Below are 27,977 nucleotides of genomic sequence, written 5' to 3'. Positions count from 1 at the left end.
TTAAATCAGAATGACCTGTTTGTCATTTATAAGAAGGAACCTTTTAATCTTCATATTACTGGACCTCAGCAATATCTGAAAACGCACATTGCTTCCTGCTTCCCAAAATGGTATGTTCTTTGCATATGCTTCATGACCTCACACTCTCCATTACCTCCCCCTACTTGTTAACGTCACACCGTTTCCCTGGTTGGCTCTCTAGCTCTAGCTATCCTACCAATGTCAGTTACCAAGGACTTCAGTCCCAGGTGTCTTCTCTTCCTACCCTACACAGCACACTCTCACTGTATCATTCATTCGCACAGCTCTAAGTATCATCTGTACAGAGACGACATCATATTTTTACCTCCAACCCATTTCTCTTTGAGCTCCACATCTGCACATTATCTCTTTAATACTGCCATTGCTTAATATGCCTAAAAATGAACTCAATGACTTACATCTCATCACACTTATTCTCTCTCCATTTCCATAAATGCTACCATCACATACTCAGTTGCTCATGTCAAAAACCCAGCACTGGTGATGAAAATGTTCTGAAATTAGATAGTGGTCATGGCTGCACAGCCCTGTGAACATAGTAAGAACTACTGAATTATGCACTTTTTCAAGTGATTTTTATGGTATGTGATTTAAGATAAAAGCTGTTAATTAAAATAACACAACTAAGCAAGAGTCGCTCACTGATCACTTTACCTGCACAATACAATTTATCAACAAATCCTGTCAATTCTACATCATTTGCCCACTGAATCTTAAATCTACTTCTAACTGTTCTAGCACCACCACTGTCATCTTGGCAACATCACTAGTTGACTGGACTGTATTATAAGCAACCTCCGAATTGGTTATTTGTTTCTACTCCTCTCATTCCATTATTTTCTTCTCACAAAAGTCAAAGTTGGGGTTGTTAATGGGCATAGTGGGTAAAGCCACTGCCTGCAACACCAGCATCCTGGTTGCTGGTTCAAGTCCTAGCTGGCTCCACTTCCAATCCAGTTCTGTTAATATATCTGGGAAGGCAGCAAAGGATGGCCCAGGCACATGGGCCCCTGCACCTACGTGAAAGACGCAGAAGAAGCTTTTGGATCCAGGCTTGGCCTGGCCCAGCTCTGGCCATTGCAGCCATTTGGGGAGTGAACCAGCGAATGAAAGATCTCTTTGTCGTTCCCCTTCTCTCCCTGTAACTCTGCCTTTCAAATAAATCTTTAAAAAACAAAGAGTCACAGTCATCCTTTTAACTCTACCTTTTTTTCAGGTCACTTCCTGATTTAAATCCTTGACTGAAAGTTCTCTTATCTATTAGATTCAGAGACATCAAGCGAAAGCTCTCATCACTGGTTTACTCTGCAAATGCACATGATGACCAGGGCTGGGCCTAGGCCAAAATCAGGAGCTAGGAACTCAATCCAGGTATCTCACATGAGTGGCAGGTATCCAACTACTGGAGCTATCACTGTTGCCTCCTAGGGTATGTTTAGCAGGAATCTGCAGTCAGGAGCAGAAGCCAGGTACCAAATAGGGGTCACAGGCCAACAGGGGTCACAGGTGTCTTCATCATTAGGCCAAGTGCCTGCCCCAGCTGTTAGTATTCAGGTAAACGTCTTCTGACTATTCATCTAAAGGTTCCATCTGTTACTCTCACAATATTCTATGTATCATTTGTAACGATTTGTAACCACAGACTTCCATCCCCCTTATTTGTTTAATCTGTTACCTTTTTCATTAAACTAAATCTTATACCTGATACAGTGCTTCCCACTATGCCTGACAAAATGCAGCAAGTGTATGTTAAGCAAAAAGAACAAGTAGATCATAAACATTTTAACCCTTTATAATTATGGCCAATACCCTTGTAAATATTTGGAGACATAGGCAGGTATTTCTGTGGGAGAGACAGAAGTCTAGAAAAGGCTGCTATTTGTTAGTCAACGTTTTGGAAATTTTTTCTTATCCACTTTGAAACCAAAGAATTTTTTTTCCTCCTCTGAGAAAGACAGAAAGAGCTTCCAACTGCTGGTTACTTCCCAAATGCCCTCATTTAGCTAGCATGGGGCTAAATTTAGAAGATTCTATGGAGGCCTCCCACAAGGAGGGTTTGAATTCTAACTCCTAGGGTCTTCATTAGGAGGAAGGTGGAGTCTGGGGCCAGGGCAGAGTGCAAATCGCAGATACTTCAATATAGTATACAGGCATCTGAACCTGTGTCTTAACTGCTAGGCTAAATTCCTGCTCCTTAAGAATTTTCTGCCAAATAAAATGCTGTATTGAGTTACACCCTTACTGTAACTATTTGTTTCCATCATAACATTGTTAAACTATGCAACCTAATTCAACTTTAAAGTTTGTTACTTAGATTTTGTTTTCTTCTCCTTTTTGTAATTAGTACTGAAAGAAAAAAAAAAAAAAAACTGTGATGTTTTTACTTACCATATGTATCATATGGATCCACATTGGGACTAGGCATATTCCACCACTGGATGGTTGCATCAATACCTCCACTAAAACACTGTTCTCCATTAGAACTAATAGCTAATGATAGAACAGGGCCACTGTTAAAAAAGGGAGAAAATTACTTACAGTTTCTAGGAAGAAACTCAAATGCCCATTCTCCTAACCTTTAAATTTATATGAAAATTGTTTTAGGTAAACATGTACATTTGAACAATACTATTATATTCATATTCTCATCAAATCAATTATCAAACAAGATATTCAACTAATGTATTTTATAATATAAAACAAATATTGAAAAAAATTACAAGGTGTAAGGATTGATAACTAATAGTTAACAATAATTATAGCTGTTAAGTATTAGAGTTCAATAAAACTTACATGTGGGCCCTAAATGTGTAGATAGGCTCTACATCTAAAGAGGCACTCCTAGAAAATGGGGGAAAAGGGTGGGGAAGAGAACACAATTAAGTAATTATAAATCACTGGTTATCAAAAGAATCATCAGGTAGATCAAATGTGTGCATAAAAGACATGAGATAGAAAAAAGAATCATAAGTAGAAGAAAAAACAAACATTAAAATACTTGCTTTTTGGCTGGAACTGTTTTTTGCAAGTTCCAAAGTTTCAAGGTATGGTCCTCAGAGGCAGTGACCAGCACAGGTTCTACAGGATGAAAAGCTAATGCCCGTACTCCATCAAAATGGCTACGAAGTGTATACTTGGGGTTCCATGTTTTTCGAAAGGCATCTTTATTGGCAGGCAACTAAAAAGAAAGAGTGGAATATTTAGTGGTAAAAGTTATAAATTGGTAGACAATGGGAACTTTTGTGTGTTTAAAACATATATTTAAAACTGTTTGGCAAAAATGTCCAGTGGAAAAGTAATGACCTCAAAAACTTTGTAACAAATCTTTATAGTTTAGTAAGAACTCAGAAGAATTTCAATAGCCTTTCAAATACCAAGATCAAATGAGGAGTTCCATACCTATCGACATAATTATCAAGCTAAACACAAAGCTCCTATCATACATCAGATGAAAACAAAATAACTACCATTGCTGCAATATTTTACACAAATACAAAGTAAAATATATAAATTATTACCAAATATCCAAAGGTACAATAATTAAAAGTGTAGTTGCCAATTAGGAAATGTATTAGCATGTGAACTTTAATAAGGCAGCAAATTAAGGTACTTTCTAAATGTCTGAACTAAAGACCCTTTATGAATATTTTCATAATTCTTGATATTGATGCAGGTTAATGTTTTTATTTTTCCATTTGTAAGGATAGTTTGTGAAATCAATTTTAAAGTAGTGAAAATTTACTACAACTTCATTGCTTACACACTTTAAAAATATTATCAAGAGTAATCCAGCCGAGCAAGGCTGATGACTCTAAAAGGCATGTTAACATAATTAAATGTAGTAAAATGAATTGCTATAAAAGGAAAAACATTGCTGGAAAACTTCAATTCATTAGCATAAAATCTAAAATATAGTTAACTCTCAATTGATTGCTCAATGTCTAGAAAAAAAATTAATCCAAGACTAGATTCACCTCTAACACTGTCTTTCCCATCTAATCCCATCCTCTTCCCATCCCACTAATGAAAGAGTTAAGTATTCAGAAAATGATGCAAACTAACTTTAACAGTATCCTTAAGAAAACCAAAGTTCAAAAATAAAACAGGCTTTTAGGTATCCTGAAGGTAAATAAGTTATTCAGGTTATCTATTTTTCTTTCTTGTCAACACCAAATAACATAATTTGAATAGATAATTGAGAGTTGACTACTAAGGAGGTATTTATAATCAATATTTTAAGACAATCATTCCAAACTCCTAGCCAATCCACCAAAATACCTAAGAAAAATTTAAACACCACAAAGAAAATACTTATAAAAGAAAAACTACATGTCACTTCAAATCAACACAATGACACACTTAAAACTTGTCTTTTCCATGCACCTTGACATTAATTCTGTTTTATTAGTGATTCCAAAAAATAAGGAGCCTTCTATTAAATCATTAAAAAATTAAAAATAAAACTGCACTTACATCATAACTATAGTCTGCATCATTTGTTACCGTCAAGTCTGCAAGGTCTCCAAGGCCCAGTACACTTAACAAAACATCATCAGAACCCATAATAAATGACTTGCCTCCTCCAGATGGAAACGTTATTGGTTCAGCTATAAAGAACAAAACCGCTTCTTAAATGCTGAAAAATCATACAGTACAAGACAATATTGTGGGGGAAATTTAAGCACTTAACAGTTACAATATTCAGTAATATAATTAATTTCTATTTTCCCACTTCTACTCCAAAAATTCTACTACTGGGTAGTAATAAAGAAATGTTTCAAAACTACAATGTAGTTATCTCCCACAAATCAAATGTGCACTACATATATTACTCAATGGTGGGGAGCAAGGCACAAAAGCTTTACTTAAAGATTTCTTATTGTCTCTGTATAATTATAACTATAGTTCACATGTTAAATAATAGGACAAATTTTTATTAAATAAGTGTTAAATATCAGAATTTAGCTATTCGTGGCAAACAAATCCCTACCATTGGCCTCAAAGTAGCTCATATAGTATTTTTTTTTTTTTAAGTAACAGGCTGTTGGTGAAATCAGTCTGCTTTCTCAAGATACACTAAGTACTCTAGTCTGTGATGAAAACATGAGCATTCATACATAATTGGTTTCCCAGTAGTCTGATATACGGTGTGTTAGTATACTGGGATGAAGCCTTAACTGCTAAGATTCTTCAAGTAACAGCAACAGTCTAGGGGAAAAGCAGTTCTATCACCAACATCAATTTTCTGAAAGTCAGTTAAACCCATGTAATTTTCAAAATATCTTTTAGCTTTAAAGCTCTATCATTTTTATTTTAATGTCCTCTTTTATTTACCTTGACACTTCTAAAATGAAGTAACTCATGTATACTGAATAACTAATTAATTAAATTTCTGATCAAAATTATCTGCTCAATTATTAGTTGAATTTCAAACTAAATTCAGGTGAAAGCTTCATTTTTACTTAGTTTTCTTCTGTATCATGTGCATTACAGGTTTCTATGTTAATATTAGCAGTTCTAAGTAATTTAAAATCTATTTTTTTCTCAATTGTTACTGACCAATTAAACTCTACCATAACTTGAAAGACTATATATTATGATCCAAATGTTTTGCCATAACAGGGACAGTATAAGCAATAACTCTCATTATCATCTCAGACATAGCTTTGAAAGCTTAATTTTAACATTAAGATGTCAGGGAGAATTACTCAGGTTATTACCATACAAAACAATGCATTACATCAAAACACATTTAAAACGTATGAACAAATTTAAACAGTAAACATAAAAAAAACTCGGGCTGATTATCAAGTTTGAAAAATTCCTACGAAAAATTTCATATGCTACAGAAAACATAGCTGGAGTAGTGAAATTTGACAGTCACTACTAGTAACACTGAAAATTCTGAGAAGATACAATTCATATATCCTATGGCAAAAGTAAAATTTATCTTTATTTAAAAATCTCTTGATCTTTATTGGTTTATTCTATTAAGATAGGCTACATAATTTGACTCAAATAAGGTCCTAAAATGAAAGTGTGATCCAGTGATTGATCTAGAGTGCATTTGAAAACATTGGATAGAAAAAAATTTACTTAGAGATACTAAATAGTATTTAATCTTTCAATGATTATACTTACTGAATTTGAACAATCTGCACACTGATTTTCCTAGCAATATCTAGTACGCAGTAATGGGTAAAACCAGAAGTAATCAAGAATAAATGGGTTTACTTGAAGTATTGTCAGTACAAAGAAATGCTTCCTAGTTTGTTGCTAGACAAGATAAAACAAAGTGCCACAACTCTACTCACAATTATACAATCATCAACACAAATCTTAATAAAAACCCAATAAAATAATTTAAAACAAATTATTCTGTATTGCATACTCTTTTTGCAGAATTATTTCTGACCAGCCTTTTCTTTAGATTTCTTTCTTTACATGCATGTAAAGGGAAGTATCTAGACAATATTGAGCTTTAAATTAATTGCGCTTACCAAAGAATTAGTATTATATTTATTTCTAATTAATTATTTGACATTTCTGACCCTTTCTCTAAATACACATGTACTTTTAACAGTTCATGGAAAACAGAATTCAAATTTTATCTGGATGACAAAAAATTTGAGATCCATGGATAGTTTTTTTGTAATACCTATTTCTCCATGAACTTTTTACACAAATATATCTATTTATATATGACAAGCTATTCTGCTTACTCAGATTTTTCTCTTCCCCTCCCTCACCTCCAAGAAAGCTTTCCACATCACTGTGGCATATAGCAATCACAATAGATATTCAGTTTGTCTGTCTTTGCATTCCCTGCAGGGAGAATTAATTTCTTACCTACAAATTCACTTTATTAATGTTAATACAATGACCTGGTTTTGCAAACATAACAATCTCACCAGTAATTCAAAGAAAATAAAATTAAGTTTTTTACTTTATGATGCAAATTATAACATTTTTATGAAGTTGTCTGAGAAATTTTATCAAGCAAATTATAGTATTATATTAGCTTTTTTTCCTTTTTCGACAGGCAAAGTTAGACAGTGAGAGAGACAGAGAGAGAAAGGTCTTCCTTTTGCCGTTGGTTCACCCCCCAAGTGGCTGCTACGGCTGGTGCATTGCAGCCAGCGTGCTGCGCCGATCCGAAGCCAGGAGCCAGGTGCTTCCTCCTGGTCTCCCTTGCGGGTGCAGGGACCAAGGACTTGGGCCATCCTCCACTGCCTTCCTGGGCCACAGCAGAGAGCTGGACTGGAAGAGGAGCACCTGGAACATAATCTGGCCCTCCAACCGGAACTAGAACCCGGGATGCCGGTGCTGCAGGCGGAGGATTAGCCTGGTGAGCTGCGGCACCGGCCTAGCTTTTTCTCTTTATAGCAATCTTAGGTCTACAAAATGGTACCTTAAAACAAGCTAGTGCTGTGGCTTAGCGGGTAAAGCCACCGCCTGCAGTGCCAGCATCCCATATGGGTGCCAGTTCAAGACGTGGCTGCTCCATTTACGATCCAGCTTTCTGCTATGGCCTGGGAAAGCAGTAGAAGATGGCCCAAGTTCTTGGCCCCTGCACCCACGTGGGAGACCCAGAAGAAGCTCCTGGCTCCTGGCTTCAGATTGGCACAGCTCTGGCTGTTGTGGCCATCTGGGGAATGAACCAGCAGATGGAAGACCCCCTCTCTCTGTGCCTCTGCCTCTCTGTAACTCATTCAAATAAATAAATGAATCTTTTAAAAAAAAAAAAAAGTCCTTTTCATAGTTCTATTAACTAATCCTCATTGTAATGGACAGTATGACCAAACAAGGTTGTAGTTTACACACCAAATTCTTTCTCATCCAGTTTCATCAAACTTAAAGAATACAACCTAGTAATTCATCTTAATTATTATGACAGTGGCAACATGGTATGTCTCAAGTCTGTAATAACTAACAGTCTCAAAGTTTGTAATGTTTAAGTGTCTCTCCTAGAAAACAGACCTTTGTTCTCTATAAATTGAAGTACGGCATACGCTTCACAATAAAAGTATGAAGTTGGAGGTTGTCACCTAAAATGAACTCAATGAATGTTCCCTTCTTAGATAAAAGTTGAACTCAAATAAATTCTAGTAAGAGTCACCCTTTGGTGAGTAATGAATCTCAAATTTATCAAATCTCCACCGCTTGCCTTCCTTCCACCACTGTAAATTAATCACTGAGTCTTTCTTACACACTTACACACACACACACACACACTCAAAATGGAAACTCCTGACCTGGTTTTTGTGTAGAGTGTACCTTGAATGGCTTTTTCCTAAGTCATTAGTTTGAAACATTTTAAAAGGTCCCTGTTCTTTACTATTTGCTGAACTCTTTCACTTAGTGTAGGGTTAACACTGATCATTAAGTAAACTGAAAATTGGCCAGCGCCGCGGCTCAATAGGCTAATCCTCCGCCTTGCAGCGCCGGCATACCAGGTTCTAGTCCCAGTTGGGGCACCGGATTCTGTCCCGGTTGCCCCCCTTCCAGGCCAGCTCTCTGCTGTGGCCAGGGAGTGCAGTGGAGGATGGCCCAAGTGCTTGGGCCCTGCACCCCATGGGAGACCAGGAGAAGCACCTGGCTCCTGGCTTCGGATCAGCGTGGTACGCTGGCTGCAGCGCGCCAGCCACGGCAGCCATTGGAGGGTGAACCAATGGTAAAGGAAGACCTTTTTGTCTCTCTCTCTCTGTCTACTTTGCCTGTCAAAAATTAAAAAAAGAAAAACTAAGTAAATTGAAAATAGATCTTTGTAAAAATTAAGAGTGGGAATGTAAGAGTGGGAATGTGAGAGGGAGGTGGAACAAGGATTGGAGCATGTGCAGGAAGGAGTGTAGGGGGATAAGTGTCACTATGTTCCTAAATCTGTATATATGAAATACATCAAACTTGTATAAATAAATAATTTTTTTTAAAAAAAAGGTCCATGTTCCTGCTATAATATGGCCTAGCCTTAAAGCACAAAATCTGCAGTTTAAAATACAATACTATAAAAATTTTAACTGTGTATTATTTGATAAAGCAGATCAAAATCTAAAGAAGTTAAATTGCTAAATGCACCAAATGGAAAATAATGAAAAGTAATACAGTGGGTAAGTACATTTAACATTCCCTAAAGTAAAACAGAAAAACAGTGGAAGTAAGATCCAGAAAAAATAAAAAAAGACTTTTTCTTAACTTTTCATTTCCTTTGCTTTGGTCTAATTATTTGATGATTTTTACCATTCCTCAACTTTTCTTACAAATTAAGGTGAATGGATGAGGGGAAAGGTGGAATTACTTAAATTTAGTTGTAAGGAAAACGTGTCACCAGAGAAATCTTAGACAAGAATAAGACATATGTAGTAAAACATTTTTTAACAGGGGCATCAAACAAATCCCCTTAAATAGTAAAACCAGAAACATCAAGGCAAGTCAATCCACAAGCCAAATTATAAGATAACAAACTATCTTATATCTATCTCATATACAGCAATATCCTTTGATTGAAATTTAGATCTACTACCTAGAACTATATCTAGACCTAGGGTTTGCAGATTATTCAAGCATATCAATAGGTCCTCAGCTAAAATCAATTTTGGAAGAAATGCTAAAGCAAAGTTTAGCTTAGACAAATTATAGAAAATTCATTATTAGGTAGCATATATTTGCTATCAAGTTGAAGAATACTGATGTTGCCTTCTAAAATGATTAAATGAGGCAACAGTAACCTATATTTAAGAACTAATATAAATGGAAAGTTCTAAGTAAGATAGCTGGTACTTAGTTGTCTTCTAAATGATAGTTATTACTAGTTGCTAAATTTAAACAATATAACAAAATGAGTAGTTTTTTGTCATATGTACTACTTTTAAAAAAAGAATTATTTATTTATTTGAAAGGCAGAGGTAGAGAGAGAGAGAGAGAGAGAGAGAGAAAGAGAGAAAGAGAGAGAGAGAGATCCTCCATCTGCTGATTCACTCCCCTAATAGCTACAATGTCTGGAGCTCAGCTGTTCTGAAGTCAAAAGCCAGGAGCTTCTTCTGGGCCTCCTACATGGATGCAGGGTCCCAAGCACTTGGGCCATCTTCTCCTACTTCCCCAGGCACGTTAGCAGGGAGCTGGATGGAAAGTGGAGCAGCCAGGACCAGCACCCACATGGGCTGTCGGGCCACAGGTGGCAGCTCTACTGGCTAAGCCACAGTGCCAGTCCCCATATGTACTATTTAAAGGTTATTTTTGTGAATTACTATTTTCCTGTTATTAGATCAGTAAGCTAAAATCAGATTTAAGGAAGAGTGAGGGAGGAAGGGAATGTCATTATATTCTTATCATCGTATCTATGAATTTTTACTGGATCTGTTAAAAACTAATTAAAAATTAAAATATAAAAATAAACAATAAAGCTAGGTTTAAGAAAAGTACTCTGAATTGACCTGTGACAGAAACAACTCCACTTACCTTTAAAAACAAAAACAAAATATAAAGGAACCGAAGCCCAATTTTTCAAAATTCCTAAGACAATTACATATTAAGAACTTGTCTAATACCTTCTTAGCAGATTATATAAAACATATTTATTATTTTAAATAGTGAACTTGCAATACTATGATGTGATTTTAAGTTAAGACTTTCTGCAATGTAAACTACCATGGAAGCTAAATTTTGTACCTTCCTCCTCTCATACCATCATGATCATTCAAGATGCTGACCCAGCTTGATTCCTGAATGAAGGTGGGACAGCCCATCATCTCCCAGATCAGCTATCATGTCATAGTTTTGACCTGTTGACCCCTGTATATTAATATCAGCCTACCTCACTTACTACTTGCCTTCAAAATCAATTTACTAGTAAACAAGCTATTAAGCTATTATAGTTATTACTATATCAGATAAAGATATTTCCAACTTCCATATACATCCCAAATACACATTATCAGTTAAAACATTCAAGATATTCACTATTTCTGTGGATATATGTATCTACTGTGTGTTTTACACACAAGTACGTAGAGAGTTGAGAGAGAGGATGTATGAGGGGTATGAAACAGTGTGCACATAAATGAGAGAGAAATTCCTATTATTCAACCAAAGTCCTATAAGATCAGAGACACAGATAGTATAAAAACAAAAGAAAATTTTAGTGGTAAAGTTAATGTTTACCAACAAAAATTTTAAAAATAGATTTTTCAACTAAATACACTATAAGAAAACCAGAAATACAGATTACTTTTTATTATGAGGGTACAACAATTAACTTTCCCTGATGTTTCTGTGGATATCTTCCTGCCTGCTAGCACAAATTTGGCATTACCAAAGCAACCCCAATCCTCTGAAAACGTTTCTTTCTTCACTTACCCAAATGTGAAAAACTAAATTACCCACTAAACTAGCTGGGTTTCTCATAATGATATAAAAAGTCAACACTGTTATATACCATAAATTCAATCGATATGGGTAAGATTTAAGGAGGAGTGAGGGAGGAAGGGAATGTCATTATATTCTTATCATTGTATCTATGAATTTTTACTGGATCTGTTAAAAACTAATTAAAAATTAAAATATAAAAATAAGCAATAAAGTTAGGTTTAAAAAAAGTACTCTAAACTGACCTGTGATAGAAACAACTCCACTTACCTTTAAAAACAAAAACAAAATATAAAGGAACCAACGCCCAATTCACACCACAATATATAAAACATAAAAGCTTCAGCATATTCTTGTAGCATATTCTTTAATTATGAACTTCAGAAATGGCAGAATCATTTATTTTGTAGCATGTATTTTGAATGAAGATTTACTTTTAAAAAATTTGAAAAGACAAAACGCTTTATAATCAATATATGGTAAAAAAAAAAAAGAAGCATTTGGATCTTATATTCACTAACATCAATACTAATAGACAAATTAAACCAATGAATAAAGTTTAAATTTGCTGTGGCTATCTGAATACTACTAACTCTATAGGAACCATCACTCATCTACCTATCCCTAACAGAACTCCAAGCAATGAGATGGTAAGACTTAATGGAAATAGTTGGAATCTAATACATTTATTAAATACTTAAGCAGCTTTATTTCTGGATATTAAGTAATATGTCATATAATCTGAATTTTATAAAATAATTAGGAAGGAACTCAAGTGTTATCTGAGGATTTTCCATTGATAGTGGTAGGACTACCAACAAATTCCCTAATAAATGCAAAAACTGCCAACTGGATGTCTAGCCACCAGTTAAATTCAATGTGGAAAAAAATATTATTCTTTCTCATAAAGCAGCTTTTAAAAAAAACTTTCCCTCTTGTATGACCATCACCACCATTGACTTAGTTCTGTTTTTATAAGTCTGCAACGAAATTTGAATAATTCCTCTTTGAATTATAAAATAAAAAGGGAAAAGCTGTTTTTTTTTTTAAAAGAATCCTCCTTTATTCTTCAGCATAATTTCTTAATCCTAATGGAGGCCTTCATTCAACAATTACTGCAATAGATTCCTGTTTTTTCTATCTCTGAGCTCCATTTGCCTTCAAATTTGAGTATCACAATTAAACTAATTTTCTAAAATTATACATTTATATCACCTCCTGCTCAAAAACCACAAGTGGTACCTCAATACTTTTTAGATAAACATGAACTAAACTCTAATACTTAACCTTGCATGTGCTTTAACATCTGATTCTACCTTTTTTTCTATCTAATTTTTTAAAGTTTCACAGTACAAATTCCCTTAATTTTCTAGTCAAACTAGTTTCCATATAGTACCAATGTCCACAGGAGTTATTTCTGCCATATTCTGACATTTGTGCTATCACCTATTCCACAGACAGGTGGGAATATTTTACCCATACACACACACACACACACATAATCTTCTACCGTGTACCTCAGCCTGTCCAAATTCTTTCCATTTCTCCAAATTAGTTTCATCTCCTAGTAAAGCATGTTGATCTTTCCTTGCTCATTCTTATTATGTATGGATATTCTATAAAATTTTAATTTATTAAACATTATCTTGTGAGTTCACCATATGTAGCTAATATCAAATGTAATGAAGACTTGAAAGAAAGTTTTGTTCTTACAGGTACTGTGAAGCATAACCCTCCTGTAGACGTGGACAGGGAAATAGAAAAGGGAGGGAAAGTCAGAGACAATTCCAAACAATCTGTGTGGTGCCAGTGTCAAGTTTAAGAAAATATGGCTCTTCCCTACTTTAATTCAAATTTACCAAAAGGTGTCACTAAATGAACACAGATGTCATAACCAGTAATCAGTCCTTGCTATCAGCATCTTCCAACTAGTAATTTAATGTATCTTCATTTTGTTTCCAAACTATTCAATATTCCAAATATAATAAATGCAATAAAACAATTTTACATAAAAATTAAGTGTAATTGAGAACATTATTAACAGTGTAACAAAATATTATACATAATATTAAATCCAACATTTAAAGGTATATTTGTAGAATGATTAAGCATTACTTAAATAAAAACTAGTTCTCAAGTATTGCTGGAATCTATAAAAGGAGAAATTTTTGTATTAATTCTTATCCCAGGAAAAAAATTTTTTACTACTATGAATTATAAAACACAAACACACCTCTGAACTCTGATGCTAAATTCTATACAAATGCACAATCCTCAGAGGCAGACATCTGGCAAAATGTCTAAGATGTCCTGTGGAAAAGGGGCTGTTAAGTCACTTTCTGTGATCCTGGCATCCCATATGGATGTCAGTTCAAGTCCCAGCTGCTCCATTTCTGACCCAGCTCCCTGCTAATACACTGGAAAGGCAGTGGAAATGGTCCAAGTGACTGGCCCCTGCCACTCATGTGAGAGACCTAGATGAAGCTCCAGCTGCTTGGGGAGTGAACCAGCGTATGTAAGAGGTTTCTCTAACTGCCTTTTTCTTTCTTTTTTTTTTTTTAAAGATTTACTTTATTTATTTGAAAAACACAGTTACAGAGAGAGGTAGAGACAGAGAGAGAGGTCTTCCATCCACTGGTTCACTCCCCAGATGGCCGCAATAGCCAGAGCTGCGCTGACCTGAAGCCAGGAGCCAGGAGCTTCTGCCAGGTCTCCTGCACAGACTTGGGCCATCTTCTACTGCTTTCCCAGGCCATAGCAGAGAGCTGGATCGGAAGAGGAGCAGTCAGGACTCGAACTGCCTTTCAAATAAATAAATACATCTTTAAAAAAAGAGAGAGAGAAATGATGGTCTGAGGCAGGTCCATGCCTGGATTTGAGCACCAGGCTCTGCTTCCAATTCTGATGCCAGCTCCAGGGTCATACTCATCCTTAGAAGCAACAGGTGATGGCTAAAGTACTTGAGTCCCTGCCACCACGTGGGAGACCTGTACTGAGTTCTGGGCTCTTGGTTTCTGCCTGGACCAGTGTTATATGTTGCAGGTATTTGGATAGTGAATCAGGGGATAAAAGCTCCCTTATTTTCTGCCACTCTCTTTCTCCATCTTTCTCCCTTTCAAGTAAATAAATAAAAATTTAAAGAGAGCACAAGAGGCCTGAGTTGTGGCACGGCGAATGAAGCCATCCCTGGGATACTGTCATGCCATACTGGAGCACTGCTTTAAGTCCTGGCTGCTCTGTTTTTGACCCAGCTCCCTATTAATGTGTCTGAGAAAGCAGTAGAAGATGGCCCAACTATACTTGGGACTCTGCCTCTCATGTGGGAGACCTGGCAGAAGCTCCTGGCTCCGGCCTGGTTCTGCTCCTGCTGTTGTAGCCATCTGAGCAGTGAACCAGAGGATGGATGGTTTCCTTCTGTGCTTTTCCAATAAATAAATCAATCTTTAAAATAAAATTAAAAAGAAAACAAAAGCACAATCTTCTGAGCAGACTGAGCACAACGAAAACACACTAATTATGCCATAATTAAGTAAGCCAAACTGTAGATACACTAATCTAACATTGTTTTTAAATTTGCACTAATAATCAAACACTCATGACATGAAATGTCTCACTGTACAATTCCAAGTAAAGAGGTATTTTTAATGGATCTACTATCTTCTCTTGAAGATGCTCTCCCCTTGCTGACTAACCTCATATTCTGAAGCAAAGCCAGCTGATGGCAGGCAATCTGGAAAAAAATAAGCTTATTTTTGGAGGGAGATTTACTTAAGTCATGTTTGCTAAATCTGGTCTGTTTTCTGAATACAATTATGATTAAAATAAAACTTTCACATGGCAACTACTGCCTTAATATGACATTATAATATTAAAGATAACTTTAGCTACAAAGTGACTCTGTGGTTTTGAAGAAGTATTCTGCTCCGGGCCAGCGCTGTGGCGCAGTAGGCTAAACCTCCACCTATGGGGCTGGCAGCCCATATGGACGGCAGTTCTAGTCCTGGCTGCTCCACTTGGCCTGGGAAAGCAGTAGGAGATGGCCCAGGTCCTTGGATCCCTGCACCCATGTTGGAGACCTGGAAGAAACTATTTCCTGGCTCCAGATTGTCCCAGCTCCGGCAACTGCGGCCATGCGGGGAGTGAATCAGCGGATGGAAGACCTTTTCCTCTGTCTCTCCCTCTTACTGTCTGTAACTCTATCTCTCAGATAAATAAATCAAAAAAAAAAAAAAATAGTGTCCTGATCAAAAGACCATCAATGTAATATTTTCTGATCCTAGGCAAAATGCCTAATCAGGGGAGGGAGGCTGAGTTGAAGAACAGAATGGTCTGTTTTTAAAATGTAAAATTAAAGCCAGAAGCATAAAGTAGTTGTATCTCTTAGTTTGAAAATAATATTCCTTTCCTGTAAGATAATTTTTTATCTTTGGTATGATGCAAGAGAGTGAATACACTGTGAGTTTTCAAGGCTCTTCAAATTTATATCAGAAGAGGTTGAGAACCTCTTAACTAAAATGCCCGGAATCAGAAGATTCAGAGGTTTTCTAGTTTGGGAATATCTGCCTAAGTTCTACTGGTTAAGTATTCCCAATTTGGAAATCCAAAAAATAGGAAATACTCTGAAATCCACATTTTTTGAGCATTTCAGATTTTTGGATTAAGAATGCTCAGTCTGTCATTTGGGAAGTGAACCAGTAGATGGAAGATATCTCTCTCTAACTTTGCCTTTCAAATGAATCTTTTAAATTTTTTTTCTTAAGGTTCACAGAAAATAAAAAATTAACTACGTATAGCCTTTTTGGCAACAAAAAAACTCAGCTTTTTTTTTTTTTTTTTTTTTGACAGGCAGAGTGGACAGTGAGAGAGAGAGACAGAGAGAAAGGTCTTCCTTTTGCCGTTGGTTCACCCTCCAATGGCCGCCGCGGTAGGCGCGCTGCGGCCGGCGCACCGCGCTGATCCGATGGCAGGAGCCAGGTGCTTCTGGTCTTCCATGGGGTGCAGGGCCCAAGAACTTGGGCCATCCTCCACTGCACTCCCTGGCCACAGCAGAGAGCTGGCCTGGAAGAGGGGCAACCGGGACAGGATCGGTGCCCCGACCGGGACTAGAACCCGGTGTGCCGGCGCCGCAAGGCTGAGGATTAGCCTAGTGAGCCGCGGCACCGGCCAGCTTCTTTTTTTTTTTAAAGAGATCTTTTCATTTACCTGAAGGCCGAGTTACAGAGAGAGAGAGAGAGACAGTGAGGCAGAGAGAGAGGTCTTCCATCTGCTAGTTCACTCCCGAGAGGGCTGCAATGCCTGGAGCTGCACCAATCTGAAGCCAGGAGCCAGTAGCCTCCCAGGGGCCTTCCATGCAGGTGCAGGGGCCCAAGGATTTGGGCCGTCCTCCATTGCTTTCCCAGGCCACAGCAGAGAGCCAGTTCTGAAGTGGAGCAGCCAGGACTCAAACTGGCACCCATATGGAATGCTAACATTGCAGGCAGCGGCTCTACCTGCTAAGGCACAGTGCCAGCCCCAAAACCCAGCTTTTCATTTCATTTTCCCAAAAACTTTTTTGAAGTTCCCTGGATTGAAAAGATATACTTTATCTACTAAGGCATCTGAAAATCAAGATCATGAAAGTGAAGAGGTCTGATACCATCTGTCTACACTCAAGCAAGGTTGTCACTTTGAAGTCATTTTCTCTAGCCTCAGGTGGGAAAAAGGATGGAATAGAGTGAGTGAAGAAGCTAGAACTGACTTTAGCTTGGAACTTGATTTTTAGAAGCCTTTCCACTTATGAGTCAAATCTTAGATGAAGTATGCAAAATCAAAAAGTTGACATTCTTGCCACTTTTTGGGGACCCCAAAAACATGTAAGATTGGATTCTATCTGTGATTACATATGGTAAAGTTGCAAGTAATTTTTATCATCTAAGAAGCGGAGGAGAAAATCCACAGAAACTTAGTGTTATGACCTAGTGACATGGATTTATTCTTTTTCATCACAAGTAGGTTAAGTTTTCAAGGGTTTCTTTGAAACTTTAAAACGATTACTACACAATAGATGGTAATTTTTTAGCTAATTTTCCTATTTTGACTATTTGCACTAGGACAGAAAAATAATCAGTTTTATTATATTACATTATTTAGATTTTTTTGCTATTCTCTCAAACTTTGCTTAAAAGCTTTAGTAGGTATATGGGGGGAAGAGAGTGAGTAAACAATGTGAAAGTGAAATCAAAGGAAATGATTTTAAATTTTATATGTAAAACTGGAAAAAATAATGCCAATTTGATGTATTTATCATCTAGCTTCTAAATAATTATTTATGTCTTCTTTCTAAACCTCAAAAAGTATAGCTATAGTCTATCAGGAAAAAACAAGATAATGAGAAGCTACATTATCTAACAGTTTCTAAACAAATCTCCAACAGGTTAAATCAGTTTACATATAACATACAAAATAAGTAAACCAGCATTACAACAAACTACTAAATTTCCTAGAAAGAAAAGGCCTAAATCCTAAAATTCTAGTATCACTTTGTTTCTACTAAAATTGTCAATCATGCAAAAGTATTGCATGCATTTTAAGTGATGTTAGAATTAAACACAGCCCCAGCCCAGCACTAAATGTTGTTAAATATAATAAGCAGTTTACTATACAGTGTGCTTAAAAAATAATTTGTCCTTTTATTCACATGCAATAACACACCTAGCATAAAAGAAAATTATGTTAAAAGGTCAAATCTCCAAAACTCCATTTAACTCCTATATTAAAAGAAACCACTCAAAAAATGCTTTACTGAGAGAAACACAAATCCTTTTAGATTACACCCACCATTTTTAAAAACTAATGTACTGGGGCCTGCATTGTGGTGTATCGGGTTAAGCCACCACCTGCAGCACTGGCCTCTCATATGGGCGCCAGTTCAAGTCCTGACTGTTTATTTATTATTTATTTTTATTTATTTGAAAGGTAGAGTTACAGAGAGGCAGATCAAAGATCTTTGTCTCTTTGTCTTTCCCTCTGCCTCTCTGTAACTCTACCTTTCAAATAAATAAAAATAAATAATCTTAAAAAAAGAAAAGCTAAAAGATTTATCACCAAAGGAATACAAAAGAATGTACAGACAGGTTTTGCCTCGGTCACAAAGTACAGTCATACTAGCAAGTGTTAATGGCCACTTCAAAATAGTTCCTGAAAAACAAGTTTCAAGTCTCTCCATTTCATACTCACAGGTCTGAGGGATGTTTTCCATGTGGGTGTTGTGAAGTTTGATTCACAAAATAGAAATTAATTACTTCTTTGGGTGAAGTGCTACAGCTGTATTTATACTTTTATAGTATACTGGTCAAGATATAACATAGTGAAAAACTCACTCAGGCACCAAAAGACAGCCAGCTATTGATCAAACAAACCCTACTACTATCACTAGCCTCCTCCCTGGCCTTCTTCCCCCAGAGTAACCAAGAAAAAAATACTACCCAGGATAATTTTGATATATATATATTTTTTTGGTGCTGCTTTGTTTGTCGTTGGATTAATACTAGAAAGAAGAAACTGTGCAAAAGACTCTCCTATTCAGTATACTTAAGGATTCCTAAACTAAGAAATATAATCTGGACATTAACTATAATTTTATTAATCTATCAAAAATAGAGAAATTCATACAAATTTCTATTTACTTTTTATTCCAAGATCATATTCTTTATATTTTGGTAAACTTCTTAAAGCTTAAAAAAGCCCTCAAAATTATTTAATTCACTCTTGCCTACATATTTAAATTGATTTTTACTTGATCAATAGCATCAGAAGTCATATTCAAATACGTTTCAAATACAAAAGACAGTTTAGTTAGTTGCCCCCTTTATAAAACAAAAAAATAAAATTAGACAAAAACACAAAATTGAAGATTTTTCTCAATATCAGTATACAAAAATTATAAGAGTCAGAATCTGCACTTACTCTTCACCCCTTTCTTCCCCTTTCGTTCCTTCTTGTACTGTTCCTTCAGTTTACTTATTAGTCCCTGGTCTACATCCCAAACCTCAGCAGTTGGGGAGAGGTCATCTTTATCTACATGCAGCATATTATTAAAAGAAAAATAATCAGCAATTGGCAATGCAAGCTGTTGGCAGTAAACTTAATAGCTTTACATAATCACAATAAAAATATTCTAACAGCATATATAAAAATACTTTAAAGGTGCAGTCTCAGTTTTGGTATTCACAACTCAAATTCTAAATGCTCATGTTAAAAGTTTCTAAACATTTAACACAATGACAGTTAAATGGTGCTCCATTTTGATGATTCACAAATTTCAAGGTTATTAGTCTTTCAATGGACCAGCATTAGAAATCTAATATAAAAATAAATAACTGCATCTTTATAAAAATGTTAATAAAAGATTATTCAGCCAGCATCATAAAAGCAAATGAATGAATTACATGCGAGCTACTCATATAAGTGCAAGCTGGAAAGGTCAGTGCTGTTTCATTGATGAAAATATGCATGCACCTTCTGTCACATTTTGCATGCACAGATAACTGTACTAAGGGAGAGGCACTCTAGTCCAATATAACACATACATATAGTTTGAAAGTACATCTCACACAAGGCATTCAGAGAATCCCACTTCTGCCCCAACAATATTTCAACATCTCATTACCTTCTTCCATTGGTCTATAACTAAGATTAGCAAAAATAAACAAACAAAAACAAAACTCAAATTCCACTTGAGAATTTTTTGAGTTGTTTTTTTTTTTTTGGGGGGGGGGGGAGTAAAATACAGCAGCATCAAGCACAGAGGAATGAAAATATACACTGCCAGACATGTGCTGCAAATGACAATTCAGCAGTTTTAGTTGAATAGTAACTCTACATTTTATCAAGTGCCTAGAAAAAAGCTCATCCTTAGTAAACTATGGGGGAAAAACAGCATTAAATAGAGGTAGTATGAAAATAATTAAGCCGTTAAAATTATTCTGAGTACTGAGGGTTCTTCCTTCATTTACTTTTAAAACAGCCGTATTGTTGGAGGTTTAATGCTGGTACAGATGTAAAACTTGAATTTTAAATAGCTTATTAAATAAAAATCACACCAAAACATATAGCCCATGTCAATCAGTTAAAACTGAAAAAATGATTTGTTACTAATAGAAACATACTTGTTCAACTTTGGATAACTCAGTATATTCTGGTTCATAAGTACTATAAATTTCCTGATTTAAACTATAAGATAAACACTTTAAAAGGACCTTTCCTCCTTACACAATTGCTATATGTAATAAAAATATCCTATTTAAAAGGCACAAAGAAATTCAATATTCATGTAATGTATCTCAAGTCTTTCCTACTGCAACTGTCATCACTTTTTGCCTGATGGGTATACCTATGATCACAAGTGGTCCATGTGTGAACATTTATACCCAAAGTTTTAAGTTAAATGGCTAACTCAAATTACTGAAAGTAGGCTACCCAAGACTAAAATTTTCATGTAAGATTATCTGTTAAAGCTTCAAAATTATAATTAATGTTTCTAATAGAGTTGAAACACTGATTTAAAGAGAAAATTCACTTTTCATGTACTATAATCATGAAATATCCTAAAAAAGGGTCTCTATCAGGAATTCTGTGAATTTATTGAACATACCAAGAAAAATGTGATCCAAAAAATTAATCATGTGCATTCATCTTAATGAAATTAACAAGTCTTATTTCCAAATACTCAAAGAAAAACAAACACATTTTGAGTAAATACTATTTAAACTTTACAGACACCCCCTAATCAAAAAAAAAAAAAAAATCTTAGGTAATACAAACGATACACAGGAAATTAGAGAAAATTTGATGATAGCCAAACAGTTTTTAAAAGGCCTTTGAAGAGAGAATAACACTGTGAATAGTAACAACTAAAGCAGCAAAAGAGAGTGGAGTGAAAAGGTAAAGGGGATGAAGAAAGGATAAGTCATTACTTGCAAGATAACCTCAAATCTAGAAAACAAAGGTAAACTTAGGCAGTGCATAGAATAGGTTGGTGAATGCATTATGTGCAAAAACAACATCCTGAAACTTGCCTGGTAAGTAACAGTTGATTTGATATTGCTTATAAGAAATAGATAAGAGCAAAAAGGAAGAGGCAGCATAATCTTCTACATATTATCCTGTTTTTAAAAAATCTAGGGGGAAAAATACCAAGAAATGAGGTTGAATCAATTAAGGGAACTTTTTTGTCTAAAAGAAAGCAAACATGCACAAAAATGTTGACTCCTAACAACTCAAAACCACAAAACTATAGAATCTATTAAGGTGATTCTGACTGCCAAAGCAGAATTATACAAACCTGTGAACTACAGCATCAGTCTGTAACTAACTTTAAGTAAATATTCAACACTAACCACTGTATTTAAATATAAACATTTCAGTTACTAATGGTATCTTATACTCCCATAAATTTCCAAAGATGAATTCCAAAGGGTAGGTGAAAAAAAGTGAACATCTTAAAAATGTCAAGTCTCCATGAGCAAATCATGAGAAATCAGAAATGTCAATATTATATAAACACTAAAAGTTACTAAAATTAAACTCAAACTACCTAATGTAGAGAACAGAGAAAAAAGGATTAAAAAATTCTCTAAAAAGCAGTGTTTCCATAAGATAAAGAGACTTAAAATCAGAAATAACTTAGCAGATTACTAGTTTAGGAAAAAAAATAAAAGATCTAATGTGAGAAAAGTACTGGAGGTGTATGTTTCACGAAGACCAGACTTCATTTTTTTTTTAAATTCTGTTCTTTACTCAGTAATTTAAATCTTTTTTTTTTTTTTTTACAGGCAGAGTGGACAGTGAGAGAGAGAGACAGAGAGAAAGGTCTTCCTTTGCCATTGGTTCACCCTCCAATGGCTGCCGTGGCTGGTGCACTGCGGCCAGCGCACCGCGCTGATCCGAAGCCAGGAGCCAGGTGCTTCCCCTGGTCTCCCATGTGGGTGCAGGGCCCAAGCACTTGGGCCATCCTCCACTGCACTACTGGGCCACAGCAGAGAGCTGGCCTGGAAGAGGGGCAACCGGGACAGAATCCGGCGCCTCGACCAGGACTAGAACCCGGTGTGCCGGCACTGCAAGGTGGAGGATTAGCCTATTGAACTGCGGCACCGGCAGTAATTTAAATCTGAAAACTACCATATTCTCATTCATAAATATATTCAAATTTTCAGTAAACACTAAATATAAAGCAATGTTTTAGACGTACCCTTTTTGTTTTGGGAAAAAAAATGGTATGACACATCAGAGTAGAAATGATGAGCTTTAGGAAATGCATAGATATACTGACAGTTTTCATTTCTTACAGTAAGAAACTACTTGAACAATTTTGTACTTAAAAGTGTTCTTTTCTTCCTCAACAAATTACAGTGCTTTAAAGCTAATGTTTTGTTTCCTTCTCCTATGCAAACAAGAAGCTTCTGTCAGTTACTTCCATTTACTAGTCACTCTCAACTACTGACAGTAATTAAATAAAATGAAGTATTGACAGTTGTCTTTCACTAATTAAGTTCTACTTTAAAACAGTCAAAAGTCTATCCATTGTACATAATGTGGTACATTTTTATTAGAAAAATAATGCCATTTCATACAAACTAAATTTCTGGAATTTTTTTTATCCTTTGACTAAAATTTCTAGCAAGCTGAAGCTGAGAAAATAAGCATGTGTCAATATGCAATAAATTTTGATCATTTCTCAAATGGAAATAATCTCAATGTGCATGAACAGAATTTGGTTAAATAAAATCATAGCATAAATTGACAGAATGTTATTTAATTATTAAAAATTAGGATGTAGGGGCCAGCACTGTGGTACAGGGGGTTAAGCAAGGGCCTACAAGCATCCCATATGGGCACCAATTAGCATTCTGGCTGCTCCACTTCTGATCCTAATGCACCTGGGAAAGCAGCAGAGGATGACCCAAGTGCTTGGGCCCCTGTACCCATGAGGGAGACCCAGAAGAAGCTCCTGGCTTTGGCCTGGCCCAGCAGTGGCTATTGTGGCCATTTGGAGAGTGAACCAGTGGATGGAAGACCTCTTTCTCTGTCTCTCCTTTGCTCTCTCTATAACTTTGCCTTTGAAATAAGTTAATTAATTTAAAAAAAGATGTTATAGAGGTGGGCAATTGGCTTAGCAGAGAAGATGGAAGTTAATATGCCCATGTCTCACATTAGAGTGCCTGAGTTCATCTCCCAGCACTGACTCCTGACTACAGCTTCCTGCTAACAGAGACCCTGGGAAACAGCAATGGTTCAAGTAGTTGAGTTGCTGCCAGCCAAGTGGGAGACCTGGACTGAGTTCTCAGCTCCCAGTTCTGCACCTCCCCTCTAACCCTGCTGCTGTGAGAATTGAACCAGTGACAGGAGCTTTCTCTGCCTATCAAATGAATAAATGTTATTTTTTAATGTTATAAGAACTATATATTAAGTTAGCCACCATATATTAAGTGAAAAGTAAGGATTATACAAGTCAAAATATAGTAAAATCCTTTATTAGTTAAATATCCATATACTTATATATAAATGTTAGTCACAGTTTTCTCTATATAGAAACATTCCAGGTGATTTTTAATTTTATGCTTCATATGGGTTTCCTGTCACCATAAAGCAGTTTTCAAAAAATCTAGTGATAACTCATCTTGTTGACAATAAACTTTTGATGTATTAAAAAGTTCTGTAGGGGCCAGCCCTGTGGCACAGCGGGTTAAAGCTCTGGCCTGAAGCACCAGCATCCCATATGGGCGCCAGTTCTAGTCCTGGCTGCTCCTCTTCCAATCTGCTATGGCTTGGGAAAGCAGTGAAAGATAGCCCAAGTCTTGGGCCCTGCACCCATGAGGGAACCCAGAAGAAGCTCCTGGCTCCTGACTTTGGATCGGCTCAGCTGCGGCCATTGCAGCCATATGGGGAGTGAATCAGTGGATGGAAGACCTCTCTCTCTGTCTCTACCTCACTCTGTAACTCTGTCTTTCAAATAAATATTAAAAAAAAAAAAAAAAAAAAAAGCTCTGTAAATACACTTTGAGTTCTACACACTTGTTAACATGTTAATATTAATCAATGATTGAATGAACATACTGAATTGGAAAAACATACTGGACATCAGCTATTACCTGAGAATATTTCTTATACTTTACTTTATACTGGGGTTTTTAGCCCTGTACAGAAAGAATTGTTTTCTCTTTTAATAACAGCTGGATTACTATTAGTGTCATGTAAATTTTCAAAGTTTAGACCTAACATTTGCACACTGAATACTGTATGCAATAAAATTTAATATCTTCATTAAATTTTGTTCAATACAAAGCTATTCAGGATTAGTAGCTTTATTTTCAACGAGTAACATAAGACGGGCAAGCTGAGCCTTAAGTCTTCTTAAAATCTAGATTACCAAATTAAATAATGGAAAGGTTTGAAACTGAATACATACATACTTAAAAAAAAAAAAACTAAGGGCAAAGGAATTGGTTTTCTAAACCAACCAAGTATTTCAATTAAATCAAGATAAACTTCAAAAAGAAAACCAACAAAAAGTCATATATAAAGGTTTAGCTACCAAATATAAATAAACTGGTGAAAAATACCCTTATTCAATCACCTCCCTTTGCCACCATACATTCAGATACACACATTCCACATAAAATATTTAATAATCTATTGTTTAGGACTATATTTATTCCCACCCCCATATTTTTTTATCACCTTACCCCATTCTGTGCCATCCCCTGAACTCCGTGCTTCTCCAGCTCCCTCTCCATCTTCAGCAGTAACTAAAAAATCAAATTCTTTCAGTGCTTCCTCAGTATCAGGATCATCAGTTAAGTCAGCAGCTAATCCTTCATTACCTATCTGTAAAGGAACACAAACCAATAATTATTTTTATCTTAAATTTTAAAGGGGACTCAATATTTTCACATAATTCCACTTTCACATTCATTTTTAAATTATCTGGATCCAAAATATTAGTTTTTTTATGTAATTCATAAATCCTAATTATGCTTCAGGTAAATGGTTGAACAATACTATCCATGCCAAGATCTTTTGTAAACTGTGCTACAAGTAATGTTGTACTAAAAATAGTTGAAGTGCTAACCACAAAAAACATTTAACTTCTTTAATTACAGAGGATTCAGTTATTCCCTATTAAAGAACCATGTATTATTCAAATACATGTGAGCACACAGCTAGTAAGAACATAAAGTCAACTTCGTACTTTGTGTTTATTCATCCGATGTTTGTCTTTTCCTTCTGGGATGCCTTCAATCATGTCATTTTCCTCTTCCTCATCACTGTCATCAGCATTTTCTAAGAAATTGAATGTCTCAAGAACATCACCAGAAGACCTGGAGGAAAGGAGAAAAATGAATCGAACTATTCCACTAGTTGATTCTAATATTTCTTTTTGGTTCCTATATTTAAATTGAAGTACATAAAGGTAGTCAAAGGAATTTAAATGACAACATACTTTAATAATGTATTATAAAAAAAAATTAGGGGCCAGAGCTGTGGCACAGCAGGTTAGAGCTCCGGTCTACAATGCCGGCATCCAATGTGGGCATCAGCCAAGTCATAGCTGTTTCCACTTCCGATCCAGCTCTCTGCTATGGCCTGGGAAAGGAGGAGAAGATGGCCCAAGTGCTTGGGCCCCTGCATCAGCAAGAGAGACCTGAGAGAAGCTCCAGGCTCCTGGCTTTGGATCAACCCAGCCATTTGGGGAGTGAACCAGCAGATGGAAGATCCATCTTTCTCTTTCTCTCTCCCTCCCTCTCTCTCTCTCTCCCTGCCTCTCTGTGACTCTGCCTTTCAAATAAATGAATTAAACAAAAAAGAATGTTTGAAGGGTTTTTATGTTCTATAATTAACATTGGAATGATTGTCTCTGTTAAGTGAATTCTCCAAGTGTACAATCAAAAATATTTTCCATAATTATTGCAATAAAATAAAATCTTAAAGCGTTAGACACTAGAACATGCTATTATTTCTCAAAGCCATCATAAACAATCAACTTCCAACTTAGCATTTCTTTTAACTACAGCCTCTTATAACTTGGCCCAAACGTTTGAGGACTAAGATAATAATATCAGATTATTGCTATCTAGATTTAGAGTAAATTAGATAAACAACATCTTAATCCATTTGAGATTTTTCCTAAGAAAAAAAAATCTTTAATCTATTAAAGAAATACATTCAAAACAACTCTTTTAATAGGTAATAGTGATAACCTATTTTATCTACTTCTCTCTCTTTTTTTTTTTTTTTAAAGATTTTACTTATCTTACTTGAAAGAGCTACAGAGAGAGGAAGAGACAAAGAGAGAGATCAATCTTCCATCTGCTGGTTTACTCCCCAGATGGCCACAACAGATTGGGGCTAGGCTGAAGCTGGGAACCAGGAACTCCATTCCTGGTCTCCTATGTGGGTGCAGGGACCCAAGGATTTGAGTCATGTTCTGTTGCTTTCGCAGCCACATTAACAGGTCGCTAGACCAGAATGAAGCACCTGAGACTCGAACCGGCATGCTTATATGATACTAACATCATAGGCATAACCCGCTATACAATGATGCTAGCCCCCCCCTAAATCATTTTTTAAGCTAACATGAGTTCCTCTATGCCCCTAAAACATTTTTCATATACATGTTTAACAATAAAAGGCAGCCATACCGCAGTATAAAATTAAGTCAAAGACTCTCAGAATGAAAAGCCTCTATTCGGGGCTGGCGCTGTGGCACAGCAGGTTAATGCCCTGGCCTGAGGCGCCAACATCCCATATCGGTGCTGGTTCTGGACCTGGCTGCTCCTCTTCCGATCCAGCTCTCTGCTATGGCCTGGAAAGGCAGTGGAAAATGGCCCAAGTGCTTGGGCCCCTGCACTTGCATGGGAGACTCCTGGCTCCTGTCTTCGGATCAGCGCAACTCCGGCCGTTGCGGCCAATTAGGGAGTGGGCCATTTAATGGAAGACCTCTCTCTCTCTCTCTCTCTCCCCCCTATGTGTAACTCTGACTTTCAAATAAATAAATAAATAAATCCTCCGCTCTGCCACTAACTGGTTACTAAACCTTCTGTCATCAACTTATTCACCTGTAAACAGCAGATGATGAGATGATCTCAAATGTGCCTACTAACACTCAGAGTGTATTGTAATCAAAAGAAAAATAGTGTAAAATTTAGAGATTCCCCCATCCCATCCCTGGTTTTATTAGTACAAATTAAGGACATAAAATAAACCAGACTATAATAACATTTTAACACAACATGATTTTAATGGGTCTACTACACTGTGCAAAGGAACAATACAAAGACTCAATGCAGAAAAGACATGGTGTGTACAAATGCAAATTAGTAAAAGCAAACATAAGCCTACCACAATAACAAGCTTGAAATTTGTTAACATATCTTAATATCTGGCACATCAATGATAGAACTGTAAGAACTAGTATTTTTATTTTTAATGATATTTTTGTTTCAAACTTTTTAAATTGAGTATTGTTGCCACTTGGAGAGATATTTCTGTCTCTGAAATGAGAGCTCATGTTTCCAGGTTTTAAAAATTGCATTTAG

At 36.0% G+C, this 27,977-nt stretch overlaps 1 protein-coding gene across 2 annotated transcripts in view; it reads right to left on the bottom strand.

Annotated features, from left to right (window-relative positions):
- STRN3 (striatin 3) overlaps positions 1-27,977 on the bottom strand; it is a 104,460-nt gene that overhangs the window by 14,584 nt on the left and 61,899 nt on the right. The window contains exons 6-12 of one of the 2 annotated variants that reach the window (XM_062205323.1): positions 25,631-25,760; positions 25,125-25,266; positions 19,348-19,458; positions 4,516-4,649; positions 3,045-3,220; positions 2,836-2,883; positions 2,431-2,552 (exon numbers count right to left, since the gene is read on the bottom strand). In XM_062205323.1, coding sequence (XP_062061307.1) covers positions 2,431-2,552; positions 2,836-2,883; positions 3,045-3,220; positions 4,516-4,649; positions 19,348-19,458; positions 25,125-25,266; positions 25,631-25,760 — 863 coding nt within the window. The remainder of the gene's footprint in view (positions 1-2,430; positions 2,553-2,835; positions 2,884-3,044; positions 3,221-4,515; positions 4,650-19,347; positions 19,459-25,124; positions 25,267-25,630; positions 25,761-27,977) is intronic. The other variant, XM_062205324.1, reaches the window with a different exon arrangement.

This window comes from Lepus europaeus, chromosome 11 (genome assembly GCF_033115175.1).
Source record: "Lepus europaeus isolate LE1 chromosome 11, mLepTim1.pri, whole genome shotgun sequence".
NCBI classification, from domain to species: Eukaryota; Metazoa; Chordata; class Mammalia; order Lagomorpha; family Leporidae; genus Lepus; species Lepus europaeus.
The sequence above is the reverse complement of the archived record's forward strand: the minus strand, read 5'-3'. Positions and strand labels throughout refer to the sequence as shown.